We start from the raw sequence: 11,647 nt of genomic DNA, 5'->3' as shown, positions 1-11,647 counted from the left end.
ACAGACAGCACTGGGAAAGAAACACTTCCAAGCACTCTCCTGCCTATGACAGGTTCTAACCAAATCAGGAATGGCAGGATTCATATTTGGATTTTCATTGGGGACCTGAAGAAGACTGTCATTATAACACCTTCTTAGTCCCAAAAGGGTCTTAGGTAATATATTTCCATAAAAACACTTTTAATCCATACAAGACACCTCTATGTTTGTGATGGTGAAACTTTAGTATGCCATTGGGTTTCTCTTTCTGCTAGGGTGGGAGAAATGGAATATAAAGCAAACACTATAAAGTAGCAACAGCTTTCTATCCATGTCATGTGCCACGGCATCCTTCAGCAAAAAGGGATGATGGATGAGAGAGAAGAAAATTAAAGGAAACAAAACATTATGAGCACAAGGCCCTCAGAAGCAGTCAGGCTGTCCCTCAGCTTTCTGAGAGGCTTCTCTACTGACTGTCATGGAGGGCTAACCCTGGCAGTGTGTTTGCTGTTGAGATGTCCTGCAGGCACTGACCTTGGCATGCAGCTCTAGAACAGATGGGCTCAGGGAGGAAGAGACCCAGTGAAGATAGTGCTGCTCAGTGAGAGGAGAAATCAGTCATCTCACCGTGTCCATGTAAAGGCTAAAGGTGTCACCACTCGAGCCAAACAAATGGAGAAACTACGTCATTCTTCAGGCAAACACTGGGTCTTCGGGGTAAAGACATACTAATGTCCAAGGTCACAGAGTGTACTCTTGCTGAGGGTATGATGTTTGCCTAAAAGTCCTCACGTTGTACTTCTCTCCAGGAATACAGACCTGCGCTATGAAGAAAACAACATGAAAAAAAGTAAAAAAGAGGTCTATGTACTTGGATTTGGCGAATAGCCGTGGTGTGATTTGATATAAAATGGAATGCTGATGTACCATATATAGAGCTTTTGTATTTTTCAAAGAAAAACGGCACTAAGCAACTGAAAAGTCTGCATGTCATAGTAACAAGGGAAGAAGGTATTTCAATGGGATTTTGATGGAGAATTTGCCTTGCACTCGTGCATCTCTAAGTGGGCATATTTCTTCTGATAACCATCTTTCTCACACATACAGTATATGAATCACACACATTTAAGCAAATCAGAACTTGCTATTTCATTAACTCTGCTACCATAGGATTGCATTTACTCAATGTGTATACTAATTAGGAAGTGAAATATGTTGCTGTGCTAAATTTTCAACTCAATAAAATCAGTTTAATACCTATGAAGCCACAGGAATGATAGTAAGGATCAGTCAAGGATCTGCTCCAGAGGTTCTGCATTTTGTTTCCTACTCTTCCTTCCTAAGCAGTGTAGTTTCCTAAGTATAAGCTTCCAGAAGATCTAAACCTAAACTGAAAGCATTATCCCAGATCCTTGTAACCGATTGCCATGGTTTATCTTGTAAATATTTGCAGTATGTTTTAGAAAGAGGAATAATTTGAAAAAAAATTGGAAAAGTCTCAGTTTCACAGCATCATAAATGGTGCTATATATACGGGGGAGGAGAAGTGGGTGGAAAAGCAGGGAGAGCGAATAGGTGCAATAATTGGTGGTGTGTGTGTTGTCTGGCAGCCAATCAATGATCTTGTGCAGTGACATTCCCCAACCAGCCTGAGGAGGAGGGAGAAAAAAAGAAGTGAAAAAAAAAAGAAAAAAAAAAAAAAGAAAAAAAAATCACCTGTCAAGAGTTTTATAAAAGTTAGTGACTGGAAGGACTGGGTCTCTTTGCCTGCAGCCACCTCACCAGAAGCTTGGAGCAGCGGAGGCACTGCCCACAAGAAAGTAAGTACAACCATTTCCTTTCTAACTTGTAAAGGTGGTAATGCGAATCAGCAGCTGTGACACAATGTGTTTATCTACAGAGGGTGGGGGGAGGGTTGTTTTTGTTTTTATTTTTATTTTATTTTCCAGGAAAAGCTTGCAAGGAATAAGCACACAGCCATCCTGCAGTGATCTGCCAATGTGACCCATTTGCTGCTAACACTGGCTTTCTAACTTAGTTTAGTAATTCAAAACTCATGGAGTAAGTGAATCCTTAGCCTGCAAGAATAGAGCAGTAACATACCTGCATTGCTTCCTATCGCTTCATTTTCTTATCTGTTTATTTATGCTCGTGGAGTACATAAATTTTTGTTTTGCAAGGAGAAGAAAGGATCACTGGAGAATGCAGTTGGTCCTGACAAGTGCCAGTGCTGACAAAAGTGTAATTATCTGTGTGCACTGTGTAGTACTTCTGAAGCATTAGTGCTGATAAGATTCTTCAGCAGGGTATGTAAGATATAGTCTGCAATGCAGAAAACTAATAAATGGGGAAAGAGAGGCTTGGGAATATCATTTTTATGCCCTTGCAGCAGGCTGTAACGTTTCTAGATGTGAACAGCTGGCTTCAGGAAATTGCCTGTCAAGTAATTTAGATCCTGACAGAGCCTGTGATCCTCTATCGCTTTCTCAACTATCCCATGTGCCTAGCACCCAAAACTAGGTAGCCTACCTGAAAATGTCACCTCCACTTCCCTCAATCTCCCCTGCTGCCAGCCAAGTTTTTCTCAGGCAAGTCTGACAGCAAGTTTTTACCTTCTCTAAGAAGAGCCCAGCCCTGAGAGATAAGAACCTTCACCCTAATCACCCTAATCATTTTTTTTTTTTTTTTTTTTTTTCACCAGAGTTTTCACAATATTTAATATGACAATCAAAAGCATCTGCTGTTTTTTCTAGGTGAAATAGGTCTGAATATCTTTTTGTCCCATGCTCTTGTCTCACTTCTTAGCACCCAGAAGTGAAACATTTTGCTATATTAAAACCTTCACTCCCACCACAGACACGAGGGGAGAAACATCCCATTCTTCCCTCACAGCTCCTTCACCATACGTACAGAAGTCAATGCTTTCATTTCAGCTTCCAAAAGCAAGTACTCCCATGTGGAGTCTCAGGATAATTCAGTCTGAAAGGGACGTTAGGAGGTCTGTAGCCCAACCTCCTGCTCAAAGCAGGGTAAGACAAAAAGTCAGACCTGTCTGCTCATGATTTCAGGCAGGTCTTGACAACCTCCAAGGATGAAGACATCACAGCCCCTCTGCCAACCTGCTCTACTGCTCGGTTGTCCCAGTAGGGAAGAAAATTCTTAAAATCCATTCTGAACCTCTCTACTTTCAGCTTATGCCTGTTGTCTCACCCTCCTGCCAGGCACTGCTGTGAAGAGCCTGGCTTTGTCTGCAGGCCACCTCTGTAGGTGCCAGTAGCTGGTGCAAGGTGGCCCTGAAGCCATCTCGAGGCTGGCCTAGTCCCAGCCTTGAGGCCTTCTTCTCTCAGGGCAAGTGCTCCAGCCACCAACTTTCTTGGTGGCACCTGCTGAACTCACTCCAGTTTGTTGGTGCCTTTCCTGTACCACAGGGGCACAAAAGTAGATGCAGTTGGACATGGTATAACCAGTCCTGGGCAGAGGGGGACAATCCCTGTCCTCCCATGGCTCCCCAGCCATAGCCTTGCTTGCACAGGATGCTGCTGGGCCTTGTTGCTGGTCCCTGCTCAGCTTGCTGCCTGAGGGGCTCAGTCTGCCAGGAGCTGTTCCCCAGCCTCAATGGCCTTGGTGGGATCGCTGCTGTCTCAGGACATGGCTGGGCATCTGTTCTGGCTGAACTTCACAGTGTTCCTGCTGGCACCCTCACGCCCTGACCTGGCTGCCCTGAACGGTCACCCTGCAATGGAGCATATCAGCTGCTGCTGCCAGCTGGGTGTCTGCGGCAGGCTAGGTAGGAATGTGCTCCATCAGCAAGATGGTGCCAGGGCTGTCCAACCATTTGTACCCCTGTTTTGCCCAGAGGCCATGGAACCAAACATACTTAGGCAAACGTTTTTAACAGAGCTGCACGGGGAAGTGAGGCCAATAGATCTGCTGGCTGTAGAGAGCGTATCAGGTGTGTGCCGCGTTATGGGACTGACCCTCCCATGAATTCATACATCTATGAATGAGGAGGAAACCCAGTCAGGTTTACACTGTGCCCAAAGTGTCACAGCCTAAATTTTTGAACACATTTCATTCTCCCTGTCAACACCATGCATTTATCTGTACGTGCAACTTCTGCTTCTGCGAACCCTGTAATGTGCACTGGCCTGAAGCAGAATCTCCTGCGTGCACAGCGCAATGATATGCACATGTGCTTTGTTTTGCTGACTGTCAGGGGTGGTGTTGAAGGGCTGTGTTTACCAGTAGCTGAGCAGCCAAAGCTACATGCGTTGGACACAAACAATATTTTGAGAGTTTGGTCCAGCACATTTGGAAACAGTTTTATAAAAGAAGGCAATGAAGAGACCCAAGAGAAAACAGATGCTGATCTGATCCTTTCCCACCTGCTAACCAGGACTCAGGTGAGATTTTCTGTAAGATTAGAAGATGCCAGTCACTTCAGGTGTCTGGAAATAAAAGAAGCTGAAGAATATTAATTTTTACAAGATGACCTGATGTGGAATTTAACAGTTTTTTCCTTCTGCTGTACAACTTGCCTCTGCCCTTTGATTCTCACTATTAATATTAACAGGATGCAGTGTTTGTGCTGATATCCATGAAGATATTTCCCCTGCAGTCCTCTGTTACAGTGGCTGAGAAAAACTTGAGACTTCAGCAACATGATATTTACTTTTAAAACTGTGCCATTCTCTTTCTCCCCACCCCTGTCCCCTGCTGGTCACAGGTTGGGGACTGAACAAAGAACTTGGTTTGTTTGAGTTGCTGCTGAAGCCTGACAAACACTCCAGGTAGACATAAAGCTGTTGTTATGTATTCTGTGCAGTCCCATTTCTTTGTTTGTTCTTCTACTTTTTAAAAATACATTACAGGAGTGGTTAATACAAAGAGAACAATTGCTGTCCTGTACTTAAACAAATTAATGTGAAATGACTTGAGTTTATGATACTTAGGACACTAGCCCACAGCCTAAAATGGGTAAATAAAAATAAATCTTATTGAAAATATTGCTGGGACATCTTCTAGATACTGTTACTCTGAACAAAGTTCCTTCCAGTTTTTCCCTGCTTGAAAAAGTGGAAAAGTTAAATAAAGCAGAGGGATAGGGCAAAGAGGCTTTATTCATGGAAGAATGAAGTGAGCTGCCTGCCTGGCTGCAACTGTTTTTCCTCAGGACATGTGTGGTGACACATCCGGAGAGACTGCACTGCCTCTGTAAGAGTCATTAATGTTTCAGTGGATGTGCTGGGAGCTTAATCTTTAAAAGGCAGCTGTAAGAAGTGTTACTGAATTGTAAGTGTTCTCCAGCCCCCTCGATATGCCCAGAGCCATACCTTACAGCAGGGACACCCACTCCAGAATCCAGCAGGGAAGATCCTTAGCGATTATATTCCTCATGAGAGACTCACAGGAAAGTAAAAAACCCTAAACAAAGGGTCCTTGAAGATCTTGGACCTTGAGCTGTCACTCCCCTTACAAGTACTCTTTTGCACTCATTTATTCACCATTTCAGTTAGACACACTGTGTGTTTTATTGCTCCTTGTAGCTCAGCAGAGCAGCTGGGAACCACTCACCACAGCCTTACAGATCACAGGCTTTGGGGAGCCTTTTGTCAAGTCTCCATCTACTTCTTCACACTCTATGGGATACTTGCATGAAAACTGGAACAAACTTACTGTCTTCCAATTCATCTCTGACTTGTGGAACTACGCTTTATTGTTTCAGTCTCCCTGAGCACACACTTGGACCAGTATTACCCACTAAAATCTCATATTTGCATGTTTCAGCAATTTGCTTTGCAGGCTGGTTTTGGGTGATAACTGTCTCTGTTATCTTTCTGCAAGCACGAGGAACATGCAAAATACAAAAGACATTAGTGTCATTGTTTAATGCACTACTGGAGAGAATGCATACCCGTAATAATGTAACTAGAGTGACTGATGATCTTGTAACTCAGCTAGCTGGATTAAAGATTATCTGGATACACCTGCTTATGCTGTAACACACCTCCAAACTGCAGCTCTGAAATCCCCTTACTGGTTTAGCGATTCATTAATTCGACCTTGGACTAGGTCACATTCTCTAAAAATTTGGCAGTCTTTTCACTGAGACTGTGAACTACTAGAGCTGTTCCTTATCATTTTGCATAGCAATTTACAGGTTTGGCTGAAGTGCTTACAACATTAACTATTACAGTAATCACAGTAAAAAGGCAGTTACCTTTTTCTGTGAGTTCTGCAGGAGACATATCAGACACAGAAAGCAGGTGGTGAGGAAGGTTAGAGATCTGCTTTATAGCTATGTAGCATAAACCATAGTTCAAGTTTTTTTAGGTGGGCTAAACAGGATAAAAACCAGGAGTAATGAAGTTGCAGCCACCACTGTAGAAGGATGCTTCCCAAAGCTCTGGCCACAGAAAGTTCAGCAAAAGCTGCTTTGCAAGACCACAGCAATGCACTTCAGCACTTGGGAGAGGAGGAAATCCCCTTCATTTAATGGACTCTTCATCGCTCTCTAGAAATTCTTCTAAACCTAGAATAACTCAGTGCTGCTAAGTCACGTAGGATAAATTCTAGCCCCAAAAAATCACAAAAAGGTGAAAACAAAACATCTGGATACTGCCCAGCCTCTACTGACAGACAGTACCATTTAAACCTTGCACAGTAACAGTACAAACACCTTCAACTTTAAATGAGAGACACCAGAGCAGTCAGAGCAGTGTGATAGTATTGTTGCTAGGAAATTTGGGCAGCACTTGGCATGGTATGGTGCACAGAACTCCACCGATGTCGGCATCTACCACACCATTAGTAGCAGGCAGACCCCTGTTACTGTCTACTATGCCCTTCAATGGGGAAGGCTACACAGGGATCCTGGCGATGTAGTGGCTGTGGGCAGGGAGAGAGGATGAAGGGCTTGGCTGCATGTATGCTTGTGTGTGCCCCCTGCCCCTGTAGGGCTGAATTAGGGAAACAGAAGGTGCAGATGCTACCCAGAGGCCTGTTCCTCTGGAATAAAACTTGTTAGTGGAGATATTTGGTCTTGTTTTTAATGATTCATCTCATGGATGTACCACTTGCTGATACTTTCACTGGTGGTCCTCTAGGTATAGAAGATGATGAACAGACAACAGAGAGTCTTCACAGCTCAAACTCACAGGTGCTTACCTGTAGTGCAGTACTGTGGACTATTCAGATGATAAATTATATTTTAATCCCATTTAATGAGAACTTTAATAATACCAAATATTTTGTCAAAACAAGACAGAACCTGGATTTCAGGTGCAGGATACGTGCAGCTGGTAAACCTCTGCCAGAGCTGAGAAGACAGAAATGGATGGCAAATCCTTCTCAACTCCAACATCTTGCCCAGAGCAAGCAGCACGGTACAGTTCTGAGAACAGCCATGTGGAAGGAGAGAACTACAGAGCAAGGCAGGACAGCAGAGGCGAAAAGGCAAGCAGACAAAGCAGCAAGTACTGCCAACACAGGGCAGGGAATGGGAGAAGGGGCACTGTTAGGAAGAGTGGAAAAGCAAGCTATGTGATAATTGGCAGTCTTCTGATTAGGACCAACAGGTCTGAAGTGCTTTGCAAATAAGTTTGCAGTACCCACAATTAGCATACTTGTTAGTTTGGCACACATTTTTTTTGACTCACTGACTTTCCTTTAGTCTCTGAGCAAATCCATGCAAAATGCAGTCTTTCCCGCTTCTGCAGTAGAAGGATGTGTTGGGATGTGGCTCCTGCATTTCCCTCTTCTAGTTTTGTCAGACATACCAAACCAAGAAGAACTCACACTGGATTTCTGGGCATGTGTCATGACAGTGTGGACCGGACAAGCACCGAGAGGCCTCCAATAGGAATACTGATGCCTGGTGCCTCAGGCTCGTGGTTTGTGCATACAGTCTGCCTTCAGCTTGTAACTGTAATTGTCTCCCACAGATAAGTCACCATGACTCACCAGTTCCCAGCGCTGTCTCCAGAGCAGAAGAAAGCTCTTTCAGACATTGCTCAGCGGATTGTGGCTTCAGGAAAGGGGATCCTAGCTGCAGATGAATCAGTGGGTGAGTTCTGGATAGCAATCAGTTAGCAATACCCAAACTTTTGTCCCCATTTTGCTTCATCTTTGAATTCAGTGGAGCAAAAAAAAAAAAAGAAAAGTTAAGGTCCATTGATTGAGCAGGCCATTGATTGATCTCAGCCAACAGGGCTGCAAATGCTGACAAATTATGTGCTGCTGCACTGAAGCCACAGTTCTTTCTAATTACTATATTCTGGGACCAGGGCAGCAAGGTCTAATACATTTCTCTCTGGCCTTTGGCCACCTTTCTAGGTACCATGGGGAACAGGCTGCAGAGGATCAATGTGGAGAACACAGAGGAGAATCGCCGTGCTTTTCGAGAGATACTCTTCTCTTCTGACACTTCCATCAACCAGAGCATTGGGGGAGTGATACTTTTCCACGAGACTCTCTATCAGAAAGACAGCAGTGGAAAGCCGTTTCCAGCTATCATCAAAGAAAAAGGCATTGTGGTGGGAATAAAAGTGAGTATCTGTACATGTGTGGGGGCTATACTCACTCCCAACAACAACTTTTGTTTGTTTTTTTTTTTCGGTTTTGAAATCCCTAGAATGTCTCTGCCATCATTCTCTGCATTGCTTTTGTACAACTAACCAGTGAAACATTTGCAACCGATGCAGGACCCTTTTGTCCACCAACACCCATATATTTACCATTCACTGCAGTTACATCCTTCCACGCAATAACCTAATTAAATCCTTTCTGCGGCTGACAGAGCTGTTGATCTACTCCCCACAGCCACCTGCATGTTGCCCCCATTACCCAATTCTCTCCTGTTCCTCCCCTTTACTGCAGCCCTTCCCTTCCTTCCACTAGCAGTCTGTTCAGCCCTATACTTTACTCACAGTCAATCTGCAAAGGTAGACTAGCTCTGGGGTGCAAGGTTCAGGCTGACCTCCCTCACTCTGTAACTCTTTCTGTTTCTGCTGTCTCTTCAGCTGGATAAAGGCACATCGCCCCTAGCAGGAACAAATGGAGAAACCACCATCGAAGGTAAGGAGAGATCTAAGAAGCCTTAGCTATGACTAGTGAAAGTCATGGGGTGACTCAACAGGAGTTGCAGCCTTGGCTGGTGTCATGATACTTTTCAGAGTTATTTCTGAAAGAGCTGTTCTCACTGAAGCTCTATTCTTTCACATGCAGGACTGGATGGACTGTCTGAGCGCTGCGCCCAGTACAAGAAAGATGGTGTTGACTTTGGCAAGTGGCGTGCAGTGTTGAAGATCACCAGCACAACACCCTCTCAACTTGCCATCCAAGAGAATGCCAACACACTGGCACGCTATGCCAGCATCTGCCAGCAGGTATCTACCCTTCTACAGCCTTTCTTGAGATGTTTTTGTCCCTTCTTCACCGTTCCCTCCGATAATGGACCAGGTATTGTGAACAGCGGATATCTGTGAGGGTCTTGGGAAATGTGGAGAAAGGGCAGTGCAGCAAGAAGGCATGCCACCAGAGACAATATAGACAGCCAGGACAGTTTTTCTTTCCCACCTCCAAAGACTTCCTTGTTTTTCCTTCCTCAGAATGGCTTGGTGCCCATTGTGGAGCCAGAAGTCTTACCTGATGGAGACCACGATCTCCAGCGCTGCCAGTATGTCACAGAAAAGGTAAGATTCTTGATCTCTGCCCCCTCACAAATCAGTAGTTAATCTTATGTAGGGCTTGCATTGACAGATCTCAATGAGTTTTGACCAAAAAAGTCCTTCATAACTGTATCACAGAAATGGGTCACTCATGGTCAAATAATTAGCTAGTAGCAAATGTGAGAGCAGAATCCCTGTTTTTGGATTTCCAGTCAAACCGTCAATATAAGCATTCCTGAGCTGAAAAGGATACATTGGTTATAAAGGCATTTACTCCTTGTTCAGTATGTCAGTTTGTAAAGACAAGCCCAATAAAAAAGGAAAACAGTGTCCTAGTCATCACAAAAGTATTGGTGCATCCAGGGCTGCAACCCCTGTGACAAATTTCAAGAAATTTAGTTTGATCTTCTCCCACTTCCAAGGAATGAGCTGTCTCTCCACAGTAGGCTGAGGTAAAGCATTGAGCACAGATGTGTATTCAATCCTCCTATTCGATCCCCAGGTTCTGGCTGCTGTCTACAAGGCCTTGAATGATCACCATGTCTATCTGGAGGGGACACTGCTGAAACCCAACATGGTGACAGCCGGGCATGCCTGCACCAAAAAATACACCCCTCAGGATGTAGCTGCAGCAACCGTCACTACTCTCCTCCGCACTGTGCCTGCTGCTGTTCCTGGTGATTCTTGATTTGTTCCCATATATCCCTTTACACTGTCACTCTTACTGGCCTTGCTCCTCCATCTGACATGCTCATTTCTCTGGCACACAGAGGTGACAGATGGTGGCTTGGCGGCTGGAGCGCCCCAATTTCTAAGTCCTGAGGTCTCTTTCTTGCAGGAATCTGCTTCCTGTCTGGAGGTCAAAGTGAAGAGGAGGCTTCTCTCAACCTGAATGCCATGAATCAGTCCTCTCTGCCTAAACCTTGGAAACTGACCTTTTCCTATGGAAGGGCTCTGCAGGCCTCTGCCCTGGCAGCATGGCTGGGCAAATCAGAGAACAAGAAGGCTGCACAGGAGGCTTTCCGTAAGCGGGCGCAGGTACGAGGCCTTCCCCTTGATGCCAAGAGGAGCTGCTGCTTCCTTGCTGTGTCAGAGAGGAGTCATACGTCTCTGTGTTATTTTGGAGACATATTGTCACCTTCCTAATGTTCCTCTTATTCCTGCCCTTCCTGGTGCTTCCTGTACACTGAGGACATTATTCTAGTTGGCGTGACAGAAATCTAATGCAAGAAACAGCAGAGGTTGTTGCTAGTCACAGCTGGATAATTTTCTTTTGTGATGTAGACTTACATCCATGGAGTGTTTGTCTGAAGAAAAATGCTCCCCTTACTGTCAACCAGCTACTGACCATCAAACAGTGTCACAAAACTAAGCTAGCTCATAAATAGAATAAGTGAATTCAGTAGCTGACTCCTTTTTCCACAATTTTGCACTTTGTTCACTGCTACTGTCTTTCTACAGTTGTCTTTCTTACTCTAAGCTAATATGATCTCCTCCTTTTTTGTTTCTTTTTCAGATTAATAGTTTAGCTTGCAGAGGACAGTATGTTGTGTCTGGGAAGACTGATGCAGCTGCCACGCAGTCACTTTTCACTGCCAGCTACACCTATTGAAAGCACAGGAATCTGCCTTTGTCCTGTCTGGCTTCATGTGGTGAAAGGTGCTCAGAAAGGAAAGAAAAACAAAGAAACCTAATTTTCCTTACTCTGAACAAAACTGGAAATGGATTAGCTTACTCTTCTAGCCTTGACTTTCACAATTTACAGAGGGGATATTCTTTTTTCATCTACACATTCTAAAAATGAAGAATTATTTCCATATAATAAACAATAACTAACACTGAATCACGAATCCACTCTCCCTTTGGTTTAAACTTAGTCCCTAGAGTAGTAGGCATATTAAGTAGGTACCACTAGTCACCCTTGCCCCTTACCACATTTTTGCAGCCAAATTCGTAAAACCTGTCTTAATTGTGCGAATAAAACAGTAATTCAAAACCAA

The 11,647-nt window shown here is 44.3% G+C and overlaps 1 protein-coding gene and 1 long non-coding RNA gene across 3 annotated transcripts in view; one reads left to right on the top strand and one right to left on the bottom strand.

Moving 5' to 3' along the window:
- LOC311427017 overlaps positions 1-7,913 on the bottom strand; it is a 10,640-nt gene extending 2,727 nt beyond the window's left edge. Inside the window, exons 1-2 of one of the 2 annotated variants that reach the window (XR_014687172.1) lie at positions 5,313-7,913; positions 514-803 (exon numbers count right to left, since the gene is read on the bottom strand). This is a non-coding gene — a long non-coding RNA (uncharacterized lncRNA). The remainder of the gene's footprint in view (positions 1-513; positions 804-5,312) is intronic. The other variant, XR_014687173.1, reaches the window with a different exon arrangement.
- Positions 1,533-11,647, top strand: ALDOB (aldolase, fructose-bisphosphate B). Its single transcript, XM_084503951.1, has 9 exons — positions 1,533-1,799; positions 7,923-8,044; positions 8,314-8,525; positions 9,000-9,054; positions 9,205-9,365; positions 9,588-9,671; positions 10,150-10,324; positions 10,486-10,685; positions 11,164-11,647. Exons 2-9 carry the CDS (start codon positions 7,933-7,935, stop codon positions 11,257-11,259), a joined length of 1,095 nt encoding a protein of 364 aa, XP_084360077.1. The 5' UTR covers positions 1,533-1,799; positions 7,923-7,932; the 3' UTR covers positions 11,260-11,647.

This window comes from Aythya ferina (assembly GCF_964211825.1).
Source record: "Aythya ferina genome assembly, chromosome: Z".
NCBI classification, from domain to species: domain Eukaryota; kingdom Metazoa; phylum Chordata; class Aves; order Anseriformes; family Anatidae; genus Aythya; species Aythya ferina.
Note: the sequence above shows the minus strand (reverse complement) of the source record. Positions and strands in the feature narration are given on the sequence as shown.